This window comes from Patagioenas fasciata, chromosome 16 (genome assembly GCF_037038585.1).
Source record: "Patagioenas fasciata isolate bPatFas1 chromosome 16, bPatFas1.hap1, whole genome shotgun sequence".
Lineage (NCBI taxonomy): Eukaryota > Metazoa > Chordata > Aves > Columbiformes > Columbidae > Patagioenas > Patagioenas fasciata.
In genome coordinates this window covers 7,409,039-7,429,509 of record NC_092535.1, presented here as the reverse complement: position 1 = coordinate 7,429,509, position 20,471 = coordinate 7,409,039, and the positions used below count along the sequence as shown (strand labels likewise).

General features: G+C 44.2%; 1 protein-coding gene across 10 annotated transcripts in view; it reads right to left on the bottom strand.

Moving 5' to 3' along the window:
* The window catches only part of KCNQ2 (potassium voltage-gated channel subfamily Q member 2), a 73,792-nt gene that overhangs the window by 10,699 nt on the left and 42,622 nt on the right, over window positions 1-20,471 (bottom strand). For 2 of the 10 annotated variants that reach the window (XM_071815775.1, XM_065849919.2), the window contains 5 exons: window positions 10,563-10,786; window positions 9,504-9,612; window positions 8,834-8,965; window positions 5,909-6,016; window positions 261-384 (listed from right to left, as the gene is read on the bottom strand). In XM_071815775.1, coding sequence (XP_071671876.1) covers window positions 261-384; window positions 5,909-6,016; window positions 8,834-8,965; window positions 9,504-9,612; window positions 10,563-10,786 — 697 coding nt within the window. Of the gene's footprint in view, window positions 1-260; window positions 385-5,908; window positions 6,017-8,833; window positions 8,966-9,503; window positions 9,613-10,562; window positions 10,787-17,612; window positions 17,667-20,471 lie in introns of all 10 variants that reach the window. The other 8 variants (XM_065849920.2, XM_071815770.1, XM_065849918.2 and 5 more) reach the window with 5 other exon arrangements.

The window sequence follows — 20,471 nt, the reverse complement described above, 5'->3', positions numbered from 1 at the left end:
TGCAGACTTTTGGCAAACTCACTAAAAAAGAAAGTCTATATGTCACAGACTCCAAAATACCTGTTTTGAGAGTAGTACTTAGGCTTCTAAGGCATTTAGTGCCCTTCTATAACATCCACTTTGTTTCTTTTTCAAAATATTCTTAGCTCTTTTTGTTTTTTTTTCTAAATGGTAATGTCCCACTGGGGAAAAATAAAGTGAAAAAACCCCACAATGTATGCAACATCCTCTAATAAGAACCCCCTCCTGACCCAATATACCTGTTTTTCAACTTTTCCAAGCCTGCCCATCATGCTGGGGTCTTCAGGCAACTCCCCCTCCACTGGTCCTTTGGTCCGATCCTTGTCAGTCATGGAGGATCCTCTTCCAACGATCTGGTCAACTCTACCGGGATCAGAAAATCCCCCCCAGCCCCGGAAAAGGACCTGGAGTCAGTTGGAGGCAGCAGGCGAGGAAAGTTCCGCTCCTCACGCCTCCATGGGACAAAGCAACAGCCTCGCTCCCAACTAACGCCCCGAATTACTCACAGATACGCGGTGGCGCTGAAGTGTTAATTCAGATGCAAAAATTCAGAGCAGGATTAGCAGAGTTTGAAATTATCCATTTCTGTTTATACAGATAAAACCTGGCACATTATGCACAGTAAGTTTACCCGCTGCAAAGAATTTATTTAACTGGCTTTCTTCCAAACCAATTAACTTCTTATTTGTACTGAGAAATTACTATTTTTGGGGTAGATCAAGTCTAGCATTTGTCAAGGGGATTTTTTGCAGTCTCTGCAGCAGTTTCCTCCCCTCAATGCAAATGTAAGCGTGTAATTCTCATGTCCACAAAAATGAGCTGCTTGCCCTAAATCAAACAGGTGTAGCGCTAACTGTGTCAGCAGAATTACATCAAGGCTGAATTTGGTCATAACTCACCAAACATTACCAAATTGTCTCAATGCTACTGCAGTTCACACCTGGATCCTGAGATGTTTCCCATTAGCAGGGCTCCAAGCCGGTAGCAGCAGAGGACACTCCTGCCAAATCAGCAGCTAAAGCCACTGGGCACATTGTTTGGCACTGAATTCTTTACACACGTTACATTTGCAGCTCCTCGTTCCCAATCTAGAAACACCTGGGCTGATATATAGCTCCATACACAGAGGAAGGAGGAGGGCAGAGCCAGTTTGGAATCTGAAAGTCAATTTTATTTGAGACATCTTACAAATTTTCATCAGTTGAATTTTCTAGAGAGCCAACACTGGAGCTTCTCGATCCCTCAAAAATCTGGGGAGCAACTTCATTTTGGAATAACTTCTTAATGTCAGCCCAGTTCAGAACCCAATCATACGCCAAGCAAACTTTACTCTTGCATAATGCACCAAACATAAGGGTGGCAGGGGAAAAGAAGGGTTAATTAATCTGACTGAAATCAAGTTGAGGTATCTTGAGCGGAAAACTCAAAATGCTTCTTACGCAGTTCTGCCGTGTGGGTCCATGCACCAGAAGGAGGAAGAGGAAGGAGCTGAACACAGACAGACAGGGGAAAATGAACAAACAAACAAAAACCAAGGAAAGGAATGAGATGTGAGGCTATTTGCAACACAAGAGCCATCTGTTTTCTTTACATTTGACAGGGACTCAATACATACGTTGGCTGTTGACATTAAGGGACAGATATCAGTGGGTATGGACCAGCGTGGCTCCCTTGGCTTATATTAGAGCACCAGCAGTTAACAGCACCAGAAGATCTGGCTCAAAGAGATGAAGTGGATGAGCACACCACACCAACGACAGAAAATATAAGCCAACAATTATTTTAGACTTTATCTTTGATCCCAGAAGGTACTTCACTTGGGCAGGGATGCGACAGAATACTGTTCTGTTTAAAAAAAGTCCGGTTTGATCCTTTGCTTAGCAATATAAGCACAGGAGTACAAGGAGCACCAAGTGCTATAATTACAAGTTTGAGGAATATGCATGCCTTATTTCTCTCTTGTAACGGGAGAAGCAGATTATTGACATGTACAGGAACTCCCCACAAGGGATGCAAGTACTGACATGACATACAGCACAAAGAATCCTACGACAATGTTGTTATCGTGTAAGCAAAGAGGTATTAAATTGGATACCTCAGGCTACCTTGGTTTGGAATCACAAGTCAAGGCGTAGTACAGCCACTGTACGAACTCCTCTCCTGTATGCACAAGCAAGTAGACTAGTAAAACAATGAACATGCATTTAAAGAGGCCCAAAGTCTAAATGCTACTCAATATTGCAGAAGGCCAAGAACAATCAGGGTGCCCTGTCCTCGTGTCCTGTCTAGCACAGCACTAACACTGAAATACATCCACTAAGGGAAACGAGATATCCTTCAACTGTTGCTTTGTAGAGTGGGGAGGGAAGACAGACTAACACAGAGAGGAAAACTAAACATTGCCATGCTGTGGTGTATTGTAAGAGCAGAGATAATCTTGTGCAACCATATTTCTAATCTTGTAGAAATTGAAGAAGGACTTTGCTCTCTTCCTTGTCCTTACAAGAAGAGCTATCCAGTAAGTGAAGCTCACACGGTCCACATGAAGCACAGGAGGCCACATGGCACGTCACAGATGGAGTGGTACCTAGCGTTGTATAGAAGAGCACTGACGACTTCTGTCACCTTCAGGCTGGACATAACTCGCCTGTAGACCTGTTATGATTTGAAAGCGGGACTGAAGCACTTCACAGAGCTCACCCCCGAAGCACGCCGAAGCCCTTGGCTATATTCCATCAATACCAGAGCCCAGGAGAATTCCTGCTTGATTCATTCCGTTCATGTCTATACTTTAACATAGTCCTGACTGCTGAGATGGTCATCTTGCCCAGCTCTGAGAAACCAGAGATCCCGATCTCACCAGGTAGGCACGGTCAGCATGGAGCACGACACAGTGAGCAGCTCTGGGCCACCGACTGCAGTGCAGAGAGGGGAGAAGAAGGTGAACCAAGCCCTTCTCTCTTGATGAAAGACATCAGGTTCAAGGTCTCCCACCCCTTTGTTTGCCATGGCAGAAGTCAGACCAGGGGAGAGCGCTCCTACTCTGAGCAAAGCGCAGAGATTTCATTTGTGCCTTACAAGAGGAGAGAGGAATTTCCTCAGGAGCTCCCAGCCCACCTGTGCCACTGAGCACCACAAAGAGCAGAAGGTCCTCTAAACCATTGTAATACTTTGAGGTTTTGTCCAAATTGAGCAGCAAAGCTCAGAAGATGAAGGAGAGAGAGAACATATTCCACTTTTGCAAGCAGAGTGGGATAGCGCATGCTTTTACTGCATGACAAAAGACCATGAATCTTCTCAGTTGCCAAACCCCACTTCTGCGTTACATCCCTTGGGGACCTTGCACCTTCCCAATGCTTGTCCTGGCTACGTCAACTACACGGGTGGAGGAAAGAATTCAGCTGAGGTTTTGGAAGAGTCAGCCCTGTATTTTTCCCTGTGTGGCAGAAGAGGATTCAGAGATTTCTAACAATATATGACAAACTGTGCCATCTGCTGTCCTTGACAGTCTCTGCTGGGTTTCAGTTTGGGAGCAAGAGAGAAAGGAGATTGCTCTTTAAAGTGAATTTGGATATCTTTCCTTCTTTCTAATGATACAAAAAAATGTAAAGTCTTGCATCAGCCACAGTGCAGGTTTTCTCATGCTTCATTATGCTTCATGCTAACAGTGCATGCAAAGAGGTGTAATATGTCACCCTCGGGCCAGAAGCAGACATCAAAAGGTCAAACAGCTCAAATGAGATAAAAATGAAGTGTTTGGGAATATATATTCTATTTTTTTCTTTATCTTTTATAATTTTTGTACATAATCCAGGCATTGAAGCCAAACCCCCTTCATCCATGTCACAGGACTGGCTACTTACCTCCTCATTTGGCAATAAAGTTTGCCCTTGCCTAAAAATCACAGCTGAGGTTGCACCTATTGCATGTTTAATCAGGTGATTAGGGGAATTTCATCCAAATTGCCTGTGTGCACAGCACAGAGCAAACAACTTCAGTCAAACCACAGTGTGGACATCCACTGATATCCAGCTGCCTGTGCTGGGAGCTCCATGCAGAAAACTTGAGGCTGAGCTGAGCACCACAACACAACCCACGGGGTTCGGATATCTCATGGGACATCACTCAGTTTTGTTTCTCTTCCTTCACTGGGTGTTTTCGTATGATCTGGGCAGCGTTTGGCTAAAACAGGGGTGTGTAGGCTAAAAAGGTGTCCGTGGGAGGATGCAGATGCCAGAAATTAGGCAGAGCATAAGCCTTGTAATGCGCGGGAGCAGAGATTTCAGCAGCTTTCTGTGCTCTGCTGCTTTCTGGAGCCTCTTAAGCACAGCTCAATAATGAACAAATGAGATAATTAATTTTAAAAGGTAGTAATTATAAAAAAAACCCCAAAGTCTTAATGTCCAAGGAGCCCAGGGGGCATGTGTGAACTTATTTTTTATCTGGCCATCAGTATTAGAAATTGTAAAAATAGGGGATGGGGTGGGAAGTCATTACCATTAAGCTGATATAGCAACAGATCTGGAGTGAATAAAATAAATATCCCAGTTTGAGGCCTCCTCCCCATCTATCAGCTTTTCTGTGTACAAGGCACAAGCTTTCTTGTGAAAATCTTGCCTCTAGTGAAGGCTTGTTGCACACCTAATATTATAGGTTTAATACAACAAAATCCATTTGAATATGTATTTTTAGTACGAAATCAAAATGTTGGTGAAGATAAAGTTATTTCATTTTTAAAAACTAGTTTTGGGCCTCATCATTTGGCAAGGAGGAGAAATGGGAAAAATGTTTTTCTGAGGGCATCTTTTTCCCAAGCATAAAGCTTGAGGCTTCTGGAGAAAAGTAAGCTTTCAATATTCCTTTTACTCACATTCCTCTAGAGAAGATTACTCAGAACAGCTTAAATAAAAATCAAGAGATTTGTCATGTATTAACTCTTAGGGAGGACAAATACATTGAGAAAAAAAATATTTGAGGGTAAGCTTGTTGCATATAAAAATAATCTTCTATTTGTGCATGGAAAAGGTCTTTCTGGCAAATATTTACACCTCTCTTGTGCTCCGGTGGTCTCAATACAAGGTGAAAACAGAGCTCAGCTCATGGCCCTGCTGATCAGACCTCAGGATGCCATAAAACGAGCACTCCACCAAAAATATGCTCCTCATGGCATCAGCTTGAGGTTTTACCTACAGAGAGAACTTCATAGGGACAATGAGAAAAATCATCCTGTGTGACTGAGGACTTGGTTTGACTCCTGCTCTTCTTTTTGCTTGCAAAAATCAGGATTTTTATTTTTTTTTAAATCTAAGTCCCATGTTTGTAAAATTTTAACACATTTTTTCCCCCATGGTTGATAGAGTTGCATCAGCAAGAAAAAAGAGCCCGCTGTGTTCATGGGTTGGAAACACTTCATTCTTACTTTGCCCACTAAAGTGAACTCATCTCATAGTGCAACGAGCTGCGGTGTTTAATCTTTCAGAAAGGAGATCGTTCAGTTTACATCGGCTTTGTGGGTAAATATTTCACCTTTTACATTTGAAGACAGCCTGATAAAATCCGAGATTTTTAAAAAAGATAGGATTTTGCTTTCTAACGCCTAGAAGAAGACTGAAAATAGAAAATATACTGGTTGAAGAAACTGATGGTTATTGATGACTCTATGAATGTCCCTTTTTTGTTTTGTTTTGTTTCCTTTGGCTTGCCTGGTGTGAAAGCTCATTACTGAAAATAAATCAGAGCATCCCCAGAGTAGCAAACCCTTCTGAGTCGTGATTTAGCAAGCTGCACCACTAAACAATAAATGCCGTCATATAACTGGCATGAAAGGGGTTTGACATTAAGCAAATGAAAAAAATCCAGAGAAAACGGCATTTTGGTGAATCCTAACCTAGGCGAGTATTGGGGAGATTCTTTGGAAGAATACATGGGTCCTTTGGTTGGATACTTCTTATGCCGGGGAGTTGAAGGGGGTGGGGGACCCACAATCATATCTATCCTGGCAAAGTAAATAAGAAAAAAAGACACGAGCAAAATGCATAATGAAGCAACACGTAGAGAAAAGTTGGTCAGAAAAGTTACAGAAAGAAACAACTGAAAAACAGAACAGAGAGACAGAAAGAGAGAGAAGTTGAAAATATATTCTGCTAGAAACAGAAGGTTCTGTCCTACCACCTGGTTGTTGGTGAAAGCCAGAATCTCACCCACCCTGGGGACAAATTTGGAGATTTAGGCACCACTGAAAAATCATTAGATGTCCCCACCCCAGATAGAATAGGCAATATGCTTTACCCTCTGGAATATATTTGCATACGTGTAGCAAAATCCCATTGAGGTGATTGGATATTAAACAATATAAATTAATTCTCCTTTCAGTTCCACTGCCTCATAACAAACACATCCTCAGCTAGGTCAGAAAAGCACGAGCCGTTGGGGTTGGAGAGATATGCTGTGGGATTGTACGACTCAATGAATGGAGACATCCATGGTTGGCAAGGTTTCAAGATGAGACACGAGACAGTGTGAACACAACACTGAAAAAAGCACATTACAGACACACCACAGTGACAGAGGCATTAATGATTAGAGAGGAAAGTGCATGTAAACACCCCAGAAATTTGCTGGAATGCAGCTTTCATCCACCAAAGCCCTGGCTACAGGAGACCACAGCGAGACCTGAGCTGAGCTGGCAGGGAGAACATAGTGCTTTGATTGCTGAAGGGAAATAAAAATATCTGTTCTTTGATTCACCCTGTGACAGCCCCCCTGGGCTCCACTGTACTTCTGGTACCAGTTGGTCATGTCCCAACGTTGGCCATGGCCACGCCAGGCACAAGTCTACAGGGTGGCCTTTCCAGTTGTACTGGGCAAGAGCCCAGTCATGGGACCTCTTGGTGCACACCTGGTTGTGACGATAAGTCCTTTGAAGGATGACCTCAAGGGGGTCTGCTCCCATCACTGTCACTGGTTTTCTGCTCACTGGGGACAGTGAAACCAGTGAAGATGCCTGGTAGGCCTGGATCCCAGCTAATTCACACTTTTAGAGCAGCTCCTGGTCCTCCTGACGTCCCTGCATTGGGCTGGGTAGCCTAGTCCAGCCTCAGGAACCTCAGCCTCGCAGTCCCACGGGTACAGCAAAGAGGAGAATTCAGTTTGGTCTCTGAGAGGTTACATTCCTTACCTCAGACCCCCAAAATCAGTCAACCAAACCACTTTATGTTTGCAGCACTTCACCTTGAAGGATGACGATGGGAGATTTGGGTGGGTGGTGAGAATCTGCCACACCAGCTCATGGGTTGGGACTCAGGTGTCCCACCTGGAGCCAGTGGAGATGACAACCTTGATGGCTCACTACCCACCATGGAGGCAGCCTGGAAGCCTCATGTTTCTGGTTTTTAAAGTTAGAAAATATAAATCTCCTTCTCTTCTTCCCTCTCCAGATTTAGCTACATGTCTTGGATCTATAATCACTGAATTCGTACTGAACGGGTGTGAGAGGCTCAAAGAGAGGAAATTCTCCAGAATATTTTAGTCTCCATCGCAACGGAGAATTTATCTTCCGGTTGCGTATCTGCAAATGGGAAATGCACAGTGTGCAGCAACACTGCAGAAGTATCATCTGCTGCTTGAACATCAAAAAGAGCAGAGTTAAAATGATGTCTAAGAGATTAACAGAAGACAGATTCCTCTTTTACCTAAGACAATTTCTTGTTCCATTCTTTGGGTTCATATTAGCTCTTCACATATTCAATCACATTTCTTTTTGCACATTGGGTGACATCTAGATGGGTTTGAAATTAAAGGAAAACTTCCCCAATAGCTTCCAGAGGAAGCTGAGCTGCCACAGCCATGAAGAGAAATACTTTTGTTCTCCAACGGTAAAAGTAAATAGTAAATTATTTTGACTGGAGACAGCCTGTGGCCAAGCTCTGCCTCTGTTCTGGGTGTCCTTCGAGCTCAGCAGAACTGGGGCTACTTCTGCTGAGCCAACACAGCCAGGGGGTGTTGGGGTTCAGCTTTCAATGTGGGACATCAAGGTTGAGGGAGGAGTGGCCGGACAAAAATATTTGGCTCAGATCCTCTGTTTAAGAGGTCAAATTCATCTGGGGTGATCGTAGCAGAAAATGGAATTTTAAATGCTCTTCTCTGTTCCATTTATCCCTTTTTCACGTTTCTTTCCCTACTAAAACTAACTCACCTCCCCTTAAAATTTGAATGTAGAGGCTGAAATGCTGCTTTGTTAAACCCCCCTGCATGCATTCTTGGCAGACTGTGCCATTTGAGGAGGGATTTCTCCTCCAACGGCATCCGACAGCAGGACAGAGCTGCTGCTTCCCCACCGCCCTGCAGCAGCAGGGTCACAACCAGCACACCGGGTTTTATTCTGTATCACTCACAGAAAGGTACCAAATTAGCCATATTAGCCTTAAAACAGGGGCTCCAAACCTTTGCTATCCTGCCAGGAGGACCAGAGAGATATGCCTATTATATACTATAATAACTATATATGTATGTTACCTATTATATACTATAATGACAGAAACTCCCAAAATAAAGTGGAAGGATAAGCTGTGATTTTTGTGGGTATGTCCTGGGGCAGTATGGGAGTTTTAGTAGTAAAACATCCCTAATTTGCAGTCCCTGTCCTGCGCATTGCTGTGGGTTCCAGCCACAAGCATCAATGTTTTCCTTGAGGTTTTTCCCTTCAGAAGAAAAAGAATAAGTTGTAGCTGCAAAGGAAAGTGTCTCTCCTGGCAATACCCCACGATGAACAAAAAACAGTGAAAAAAATGAAGCAAAGAGAGGGGTCTCTTGCCTGGCCTGAAGGTTTTTAATCCGGGACAGCATGTCCAGGTGACCGGCAGAATATTGCTCGATGACATCCATCACGTCGTAGGGCCGAAGGCTCTCCTTAAACTTGCGCTTGGAGACAAGAAATCTCATAATGCTGCGGGAGATGGAGAGGAAAGGGAAAATATAGTCTCTGGGTGGCATCCTGACCTGCTTCGTGGCAGATAAAAAACAACTCATGGAGCTGCTTTGGAGGGAAAAATGGAACAAATCCCAGCCCTGCAGGTTTGGGAAAGGACGTGGCAATAGGGGAGGGGAAAGGGATTGCGGGGGCTGGTGACTGAAGCCCTGTCTGTGAGGGGGGGTCCCTGATGTCCCTTGGACTATCAGCTACAAGGGCATCCTCTCTGCACCGCTTTTATAAATGTCAGCATTAAATCCCAGAGCTGGTGAGAATGATCATTTGGCTGCATCCCTGCAGGGGATTTTCCTGTCTCTCTGTTTATTCCTTCCCTCAGCAAAACCTGCTTTTTCTGGCAGAATTTTCTGTAAAGGAGGGCAGGCCACCCAGGGAAAAATCAGCCTGCAGCACAGACATTTCAGCATTTGCCACCTCTGCTTGGACTTCAAATTTCTTTTTTTTTTTTCCCTAATATTTATTTTTCTGGACCTTTTTGCCCCTCTCCCTCTCTTACCACACAGCCCTGATGCTGACTTTCAGTCCCGGTGTCAAATCTTCCGTCACAAATTCGCAGTTGCAGCTTTTGTTCTCATCAGGAATGTCTTCTCCAGGGAGACTTGCTTCTGGGTTTAGGAGAGGGAGAAATAAAGACAATGCATTACTATTTCCCATGCAAGAGAGAGAGAGCTGGATCACAAACAGCAATCCCGGAGGGAAGCAGCAGAGATATCTTTGCAGAGCATCCTGATGGGAGCATTTCTCAACATGGGCTAAGGTGACATCCAGCAATGCCAACTGCAGCTCTCACCCATCTCTCGATGCCCCATCCCTGGAGACATCCCAGACCAGGCTGGACGGGGCTCTGAGCAACCTGAGCTGGTGAAGATGTCCCTGCTCATGGCAGGGGTGGCACTGGGGGAACTGGGAAGTTCCCTTCCAATCCAAACCATTCTATGATTCTATGACTTCCTCCTTTCCCCACCCCTATATACATGAAGTCTCCTTTATTTTACTGATGTCTTTAATTCCTACTTGAATGTGGACAAATGCAATAGTTTCACCTTGCTGAAGTTCATATTAACGAATAGACTTGCTTCTAAATCGTAGAATCACGGAATGTCCTGAGTTGGAAGGGACCCACAAGAATAATTGAGTCCAACTCAGGACTTTGTTCTCTGAACCATGAAGTTAGAAGCAATTTAAATATTCTGTCTAATAGGGGCTCCAAAATTTCATACTAGTAGATGTGCTAGTGTTGAATTCAAATTTATGTGGAATGCTATTAAAAGTTTTCCAGACAAAAGCCACCATTTTCTGTTGTGATCAGGCATCGTCCTTCTAGCAGTTGTATATCAAGATTGTCAATGGTTGGACTCATGATCTTAAAGGTCTTTTCCAATCAAAACAATTCTATGATTCTATATATGTTATCATGGGTGTCAGGGGAGGTTTTCTTATATCTTATTATAGCCCAAGCTAAAGGACCATGGCTGGTACTTTCCTAGGTGGGGAGGAAGAGGGTGTCAGGGCCAGACGGGGATTTGGGATCTGGCACATCACCCCAAGCCCTCACCTTCTGAGTTTTGCCGCGACGCTGCTCCCTTGATGCGGAAAGCTTGGCGGGCTCGGCTGCGGTCTCCGAAGCTCCAGCTCTTGGGCACTTTGCTGGGGCTGTCCTCGATGCTCTGGTCAGCGCTGGGGGACCTCCGGATGCCCTGAGCCTGTGGAGAGCCTTTCCCTTTGGTGCCAGCACCGCGGGGACTGGAGAAGACACGATCTTTCAAACTGACCTTCTGACTGTTCAGAGAAACACGTTGAAACAAAGACAAAAAGGAGACAGCAGGAGGAGTCATTCTGGAAACCACGCAGTCCTTCCCCACCAGCCATTAGAAACCAAGAGCACTTCCAAGCAGCAGTAAGATGGAGTTTTGCTGTTGGCTTTTTAAAAATATATATATATTTAATTTTTTTTTTTTTAAGAAATCTTGTAGAAATGTTTTCGCCATAATGAGTGAAATGAGAATGATTATTAAGAGAGAGAAGATAATGAGGACTTAAACAGGAGCCCCTCGTGGGATGCCAGGGCTGGCGGGACAGAATGACGTTAAACAATGAGGTTATGATTCCTTAAATCACTGATCGGCTCCGATCATGAGCGAGGAAGCTTTTCTTTCACAACTGCCTTCCTAAGCCCTAGGTCTAATATGAAAATACCAATAAAAAAGGCCTTTATCTTGAACTTCTAAGTTTCTTGGCAACACTTCACTTGTGCTGCTCAGACCTGTCCTCTCCCTTTCTTCAGCTCCTGTATTTCCTCCCTCTTAAAACATGATCAATCCTTTTCATATATTCCAGAGAGTTCCTCTTTTTCCAGTCTTAAATACCAACACTTCAGTATGCAACCCCCTTGTACCCTATAAAGTTTCAGTCTAAAAGCTAACTACCATCTATCTGCAGCTCTGCTACGAGTGTAATAAACATGCAAAGCAAAATTTTACAGAATATAGCATTTTATTGTTTTTTTTTCTATTACAATCCCATTACTTTAAAATCTTGTAATTATGGTTTGAAAAGAAGATCTCTCCAGAAACAGAGATGATCACACTGAGAAACAGTCTGCTGACCCAGCTCTGACTGTCTTCCAAATTCTGACATTTTTTATTAAAAACTTTCACCCAAATGAAGTTGACGAATTTTCACACTAAAATTGCAAAACAAAAAGATTCTGTGAATCTTTATGAAAGTGTAAACTTTATAGAGGCAGCATCGGGGAAACCAAACGGCAAATAGCTTTGAATAATTTGATATTTTCTGAATACCAATTGATTATTAAAATACACTAACAGAGATTAGACAACCAGTGCAAGGCACTTGCACAAGTAGCTAATATTTTATGTATAGGCAAATCAGAACAGAGTAAAACCTCGGGTGTAATTCCCAGTACCCTGTACCACTGCAGTAGCCACTCATCATTTTGCTGCAAATGCTCTGACTCAATTTGCGAGAAGAACATGGCAGGAATTTCAATTTCCACATAAGATTTCCAGGTTACCAACCAAAGACCTGGGGTTTTTTTTCTGTCTCTCAGCAGCATCACCTCAAAATTCAGGATCAAACAATTCTCCTGAGCATTCAAAACTGGCACGAGGTTCTTCAACCAGAATTTAGCTGCTGATATTTGAAGCAAAACAAAATGCAGCTCCCTTTTCCCCAGCTGGACCGTGCTGACGGGAACAGACATTTGTTTTTGTCAATAAAGGAAGAAAATATGCCTCGAAGACACACAGGAAACAGATCTGTTGAGTAAGTAGGTGCTATTTTTACAAAGTCACTTTACGTTGCGAGATGTTGAACATTTACAGGGAGAGAAAGGTGCTTGGGCAGCATTTTCTGAGTAGCACAGTGGGATCCTGGGAACGGGGAGCAGGGGGATCTATGGCCATCGGCTGGACAACAATTTTGAGTTAAAGATACATTTGAGAGAAAATGAAATTTGTTTGTGACCGAGTTAAAAAAAGCAAAATTAATCCAATTAACACTACCTTCTAAATTCAGGTAGGTGCTAGAGATTTCCTTGCCAGTGTGCTGCCCACCAGCCTGGCCAAAAGCCACGGGACCAACCGATGTTCAGCAGAGCTGAAAATCAGATCAGAGGTACAAACCCACAGGAATCTGGGAACAAGCGTGTGCCTAAATACCTTTCTGGATGTAAGCCTTAGTCACTCATGCTACCAAAATCGTCGCACATAATGAGCCAAAGGTTTAAATGCAATTCTCATTCTGTGTTTCTTGGATTAGAAATCAGATTAAAATTTTATTTGCCATTTGATCCTAAATCACACTAAACATGCTGCAAATGTTTGCCAGGATCGTCACAAAAGGCAAAAAAGCGTTGAACTCAGTAAGGAACGTGAGCAAAGAGTTTTAAGGCTGACAGCACAAGGTGCGACACTTCTATACATTAAAAATCGCTTAGAAATCGGATGAGCAATTAAGATATGGATAGGTCTTGTTCCTGAGTACTCACTACTCAGAAAAAAAGCCTGACACCTGATGTAACTTCTTTGTTTTAACACAGACAACATGAAACAATATGGACAATTCAATGCATTATTCCTTCTGCCATGCAATTCTCTCATTGGAAATGACACCTAGAATCACATGCAAGTACAATTCCTGCAGAGCAGGATGCTGCTGGGGTCTGCAGGAGCTGGTAGGAGAGAGTCCAAAAGAAACATAGACACATATAGAGATATATGTAGGCAGCTAATCCAAGATCATGTTCTTAATCAACCAGAAAGTCATGCAGAGTGATGCAGTGTCTCAGAGAAGTGGTGTTTCGCTGTCACTCAAGCAGATGGTAAATGAGCCTCTGTTTGGTGGAAGGTGTATGAGTCGGTGACACGAACACAAGGAAAGCACTAACCCAGCCACACACCACGACACCAACTGATGCTTGTGATCGTGACATCTAAGGGCAGTGTGAGCATGGGGCAGGAGCCCTGCTCAGCCCAGGGGAAAGGGAAAGAAAACTGTGGCTTTACAACCAGAGACAAAGATCATGGGAAGCTGGAACAGCATAATGGGCCATGCTTCAGTTCCTGGGTCTTCAAAATCACTTGCAGTTGGCATCCATTAAAAACATTCAACAACAACAACAACAAAATTTAAGGTTTTGAGGCTGACTTTCAGGGAAGGTTTACAAAACTTTCAGCTTTTGACTTGAGTTTAACAGAAACTGAGTTGAACTTTTTCTCTGCTGCAAGTCAAAAAATGAGAGCCCACCCTGGATGAACACTGAAAGACTGATCGATCCATGGCCCCACAGCTGATGGAAAGGTGCTCACTGCTTTAGCGGACTTTGCATTTCGGTTCATGTAGGACCAAGAGCCCAGCACTCAGCAGCAAAACACATGAGAACTAACCCTTAAATGAGCTGCCATCAGCCTCCTTAGGAGGCTGGGGGTCTGAACTCCCAATTTGAAACCCTCTGAATTTGGCTTCATTCTTCAGTTCTCTATAGTATTAAATTAGCACTTCTAAAAAAAATGTGGACTTGTTACGTTATCAATAATTTTGGATTAATAAAAAGTACCACCTGTAACTTCCTATCATTAATTTTTAACTATACTTGAGTAATTGTTTAATTTTCTCCTTTCATTTTGCAGTCAGCAAACATCAGCCAAACCGAGCTGGACTAACAAGGAGTCAGATCCATCTCTGCACATGAACTCAACCAGTAACAGTGTTCATTCATTGGAGAAGGTATGTCCAGGAGAAAGATGTTATCTCCTGTTGGGAAATGAGGCTGCTTTTTAATCCAGAACTTGTGCTGAGCTCATGGCATTTGAGAACAGCTCGTTAAAACCAGGCAGGAGTGAACAACAGCCTTTGTGGCTATCCCTGGTCTCCGTCCTGGTCTCAGGTGCAAATAAGAGACAGAAACCAATTACTGAGACATGAAGGAATAGAAAGTACATCTGTGTGTGTGCAAAACTTGCCATGACTAGAGCAGAAACCAAGAGAGGACCAGGCTCAAGCCTGATTTCAGAAAAGCACTTGCAAAGGTGAATTCAGCCCAGAGAAGGGAATTGTTAGAAGCAGAGCAACCTGGGTGTGAGGAAAACAAAAGGTCAGCCAAGGATCTGTGTCATGGTAAGCAAGCCCTCATCTCATCCTTGTGCACAAGCACCGTGTTAGACTTGGGTTGAAGGGAGACGCTGAAAATACAACTGGAAAGACCAGAGTCCCACCATCCCCATGGCCACCATGTAAAGCCTGGTCGAGCAGGGGGCCTGAGGTCAGCAAAGGGACACTGGAGCCAGACTCATCTTTAAGCTTGGCCTTCAGTGTTTTGCAGCTGTCCCATCACCCTCTTTCCCTAGCACACAGCAGTTTTTCTCCAAACTGATGTTGAGCGCTCTCAAACACCACGTCACACATAATCTACATTTTCTTGCAACCTTTTGCTATTTGCCAGCTCAGTTGTTTTGCATTTCAGGAGCAAAGCAAAGCATCTAGCATCCTCCTTCATCTTCGAGCTGGCTGATTATTCCCAAACAAGATTTCAAGAAATATTCTCCCTGTAGGCCGGGCAAGGGCTCTGCAAACACCTTCACTGCTCTGTGTGCCCCTTCCCACTAGCAGGTCTCTGCAGTGCCTCCATCCCTCTGAGCAGATGCCAGGAAAGTATCTTACAAAGCAGAATTTGATAGACTTACTAATCTGGCTTGGTATAGTTACATTACTCTCTAAAAATGCATGCATTATTGCATTTATTGACTAGAGACCATTGGTTAGATACATTAAGAAACCACGGCTTCTAAGGAGTTTCCTATTAATTTACCTACACTGAGTTTTCCATTAATTTACCTACGCTGAGTTTTCCATGATTGCGTCATGGTTTGCAGTTATTTCATTATATACATCCTACATGATGGCTTTTAGCACTCAGCCTTAGGTACATCAAAGTGCTGGCATCTGCCCCTATGAGTTTGTGTGGTGGGGGTTTACAGGCAGCCCCAGGGGCCAGGAAGACAAGACATTTTAATTATTTTTAAATCCTTTCAAGGTTAACCTATAGTTTTATTAAAGCATAGCGTGTAAAACGCTACATTCAGGATGGATGCAGGTAACAAAGATGCTCTTGTAGCTACTTCAGAGTTCAAGACTCCTTTTTGACTAGAAGAACCACAGTGTGTAAGCCTCCTTCTCAGGGTCTCCAACGGATTAAGATCTTGAGATAATTATTTGTTTCATCCTCCCTTTGCCTTGCAGGACTCAAGATGAAGACCACAGTGGGAAGGAATTCAGTAGAAAATAGAAAAAAATACACTGGATTTACCACTTAAAAAAATCGCGCCTAGGAAGACATGCAAGGAAGACAAAGATCAGAGTGGCTGATTTTCCAGAAAACAGAACCAGACATGCACAGGTGAGAGGAGAGCCTTACAAATATCACCACTTGTTTTAATCTTTGCCAAAACCAACCTCAAAATTAAGCAATTGAAAGGAGCCTTTCTCTGGGTAGGGGTCCCTCCTCTGCCTCCAAGGATAAACCAACCTCACCTGGCAAATGGAAGCCCTGCAAAAGTCAGATATATTTATTTATTTTTTAGCTAGAGTATTGACCAAATCTTTGCCATTTGGAAAACTATCGAAATGCTGTTTCACAACTGATGATCGCCCAATATTTAAACCAGTTTGTTCAAGGATGAACTTCCACAGCACTGTCAAAATGCACAGCAGGAGGCTAACTCAAAAATTCACACTATTTATCCAGACACAAGGGATTTCCTACCATGGAGAACTGCTTATTATGAACTCTAGGTCATGCCCCCTTCCTCTCTATTACCCACTCAGAGATGGGATTTACCAGACTACTGCAGATCTTCTGGTACACACACTAGCCTCAGGCACAAGTCCTGGCCTCTAGTCTGACAAATAATTAAAACAGCCAGCAGGGAAAAAAAATAGCAAGAAAAGAAAAGATACAAGTTGGAACAATTAATGGAGAAAACCAGAGATACATGTACTTTTTAAAATTTCTTTTTAGTGGCTTTCTGAGGGAGACAGAGACTGGTGATTTTGAGAATTCAAACGGACTCCAAAAAAAGAGAGCATGCAGAAATTCGATTCCACAAGCATGCGGCATCACTGGGTGTCCTGTCACTCCTGCGCTGGGGACCCCCTGCCAGCATTCACCGCATGCAAACTCCGGGTCTCGCTACACTGAGGTGCGTGTTTGCTGCTGAGAAGCAGAGTCTGGGGCAGGGGAAGAGACTCTTCCAGAGTAAAATAAGCAGAATAAGATATAGGTATATGTGTGCCCCTGTGGCCATCAGATGGGTGCACTGAGGGATGCTCGTTGGGGATTCTCTGAAGACACCTAATGACTGTCAACTTGATGAAAAAGATGAAAACACTGCTGGTACGAAAGCCCCTGCTCTAGCTACCTGTTCCCCATGGGACTGAGAAACAGAACCATTCACAAAGCCAATGTCAAGGCCAAGAGGAACCCGGGTGCCCTACGTCTGGTGGGACAGGCTGAGATTAGTCCTTCTCTAGCTGCGTAGTAGAGGTGCTAGACAGGCAAGTCGTGGCTTCCAAAGGCCACAAGACTGGAAAAGGTCAATTTGCGGTGTTGAGAGAGCCAAAGGAATGGTGGTTGAGCAGCAGTAGGAAGCTGGTGTTTCTCGTGCTACTAACTTGATATTGCTGCACAGCACAATTCAATTTGCAAGGATTCCCTCGACCTTGAGGAGGGATGGAGCAACAGGAAGGGGTCTTAAAAAAAAATTGATTAATTTTTTGAAAAAAAATTTAATCATTTTTTAATCTTCAATTCCTGGCCTCCTTCATTGCTGAGCAGACACTGGCTTGCTGGCCCAGACCAAATTCCCCATCCTCATCTCTTCAAATCACGTATTCTGCATGATTAGCAGGCAAGAACGTCTCTAATTTCTCAGTGGGCGATGGGGAGGCTCTTTCACCCTTTTTTTTTTTTTACTCATCTAGTACCTCTATTAAGCAGAGAAGTGATCAGAACGGGTGGTAGCAGGGCAGAGGGAGAATGAGCCGTGCAGCTTTTGATTAGTTCCGTGCGACGCATTTCCCGTGGTACCTAGAGTTTCCTGAGCAGCATCCGCATAGTGACTCTCTGCACGGTTTGCTTTTACTGGAAATGAGGGGAGAGTAGAAATTAGACCTGGAAGCAAATGCCAGACAGGAAACTTTCGATTACTGACTCTAGGTTTAAAAGACAGGTGTTTTGAGGGCCGGGTTCATGACAGGATTTTTCTGTTTGAGTGTCAAGTGAGAAAACAAATTGAAAAAAAAAAAAAAAAAAAAGGCTTCTGAAATTTGTCACACTGGTCAATAAATGTCATTAATAGCAATGACTCATCCTGCATTGAATTGGTGGCATTGGTTCATCTACAATTGACTGAGTCCTGCAGGATGATTTTGTTCATCTGCATTGGAAACAAAAAATATTCTCTTCTTCTTCTAAACAGATAAAGAAGATACTTTTTTAATTGCCTAAGCCATGGAGAGCCAGATCTTTAACTTTGTTTGTACAACAACATCCAAAAGGTCCAAATTTCTTCTCTTTTTTTGCCAAATAAAAACCTCACAAAGAGAGCTGGTTAAACTGAATTATTTGCATTATATTAAGCCTGGAATTAAAAAATAAAATAAAATAAAATAAAAAGGTAAAAACAGGGTGTGGCACAGTCCCTCATGGGAAGGGATTTGAACATCTGTGTTCGTGCATCTGTTTCTTGTAACGCTTTTCAGACGGGCCCTGCCGCTGCTGGGAGTCTCTGGCTTTGCTGAGGCAGCACCACAGCTCCCACGAGCCCGTCCCAAATGGCTGCTCAGGAGATGATAGCCACCACGACCTCGGAGATGGCCACCGCTACCAGGGTCCTCCACGCCATGGAGCAGCCCTCGACCTGCGCAAGGGGAGTGAGGCGGCCCCATTGTCCCACCTGGCATCGCTTGCTGAGTTCACGGACAGAACGAACAGGCTGAAGGGCATAAAAAATCCAGCCTGGTTTTAATTCACACTTGAACTCAGCAATCGGAGGAGCTCGCGGGCACGCACAGAAGGAATTTGCAAGAAATCCTTCTGCTTGGTGGCATCCCGTGCAAGCTCAGCCAACACCACCCTCTGCATCCTGGGGACTCCTCTGGTACCCGTGATGGGACCCTGGACCCCAGAGAGCCCCGGGGACCAGCGGTGCTCCCGGGGCTGTTCTGGAGCAGGGGTCTGAGCATTGTGTTGTGGGAGTGGGATATTCAGCATGCAGAGCCTCAGGGAGACACGGAGGTTTCCCTCCTCTCGGTCTCCTCTGCAGTCCCGAGGAAAGGATGTGGTCCCTTCTGTGCAAATAATCCGCTCCCCCTAAAGGCAACTGATTATTTCCAGATTACTGTCAGTCCCAGCATGAGTCTCTGACACCAGTTTAGGTGGTTAGAAGGTCAAATGCTAACCCAGGCTACCATGGCCCACCAGGCTCCTGTGATTGACACCAGTTTCCACAGGCAGTGGTGGCCAGTGACACCTCGGACACCCTGGGCTGGATGAGCAGGGGCCCAGTGACTCAAGCAAAGGCATCCTCCAGTGCGTACAAAAGCCTTAATCCACCCCTGAACAGAGATATTTATGTTGTGTGTGCCTCAGACAGACATATACATACACTGATAGATATACGCACAGATATACACACACATTACAATGTGGCCCAGTCCAGCATTCACTCGATATAACGGCCAAGGTCTTGCTGAGCTCATTAAGGTCAAGGACAAACCACAGCTGAGAACAAGCTTTCAAAAAGGTTTGTCTCATTACCTGCAGGACTGAACTCATGCTGGACAAAGTAATCTGAGTTTTAGCTTCCCAGATCCCCAGAATCCTTCTGTTTCTTTTTCTCTGCTATTAATGTATTATTATGATCATTTGGTTCATTCGTTTTTAGCTTTTCATCCAATCATATCTTGGAAAATCCAAGGAGTATAAATGTGGTCATGGGTGCCTTCAGATGTTTATCAAACCATCTGTTAAAGAGCATCCAAAGAACACATTTCACATAGGAGCCCCCATAGTCCTGGCTAACCATCCATTTGTCTTTTCAACATCACAATCGCAAGACAAAATTAAATGAAGACGAGTTGCCACAGCAAATTTCTGGCCTGACTACCACAGGAGCATCAAACCTCATTACTACTCTGACTTGCTGCATTTCTGTAGCAGGAGAAGTGAGAAAAGCCGCCCCGTCCAGAGCAGCCCTCATCCCTGGGGTTGTAAGGCAGAAGAGGACTCAGATTCGGTCCCTTGGAAGTGTGATGAGAACTGATTGCTCCTGAAGCGGCAGCCAACCCCAGGGAGGGCAGGTGGCCACTGGTCCTGGCCAAGGCAGATGGAAGGGTGGCCACAGCACCCAAAGTAATGGGCAACAGAGCAGATTTTGGAAAGCAGTTTTTAGAAAAAGGGAGGAAAATAACAAGGGGGAAGAGGCACATAGCATATAGAGAAAGGCTAGCATCTTTTCTGCTTATCACAGCCTGGGCTCCATGTCACGGGAAGGTGAGCTCTTGTCCCACCAAGCAGGTCAGCACATCACAACCTGGTACTTGGTCATGGATGCAGATGAGCTCATGGTGAAAAAAATTAACCAGGAGTGATAGAGAAAGGACATAACCTGTCTCTCAGATCAGTTGTCCCATTTTACATGAAGACCAAATCAAAAGCCACCCAGGTAACTCCAGGTGACCCCAAGACTGCATCACACTAACCCAATCACCTCCCCAAGTCCTCTCACTTAGGGCAGCAGCTGTCCCAGTGCCTGCTTGGCAGAAACCAGCAGAAATCTGCACGGCTATGGCAGCACCGGAGCCAGAGGGCAGCATCACCACTGGTGCATTGACATGATCCCCAAAGCTGCCCCACAGGGTGTTTGGGATGTTTCCCAACCTTGAA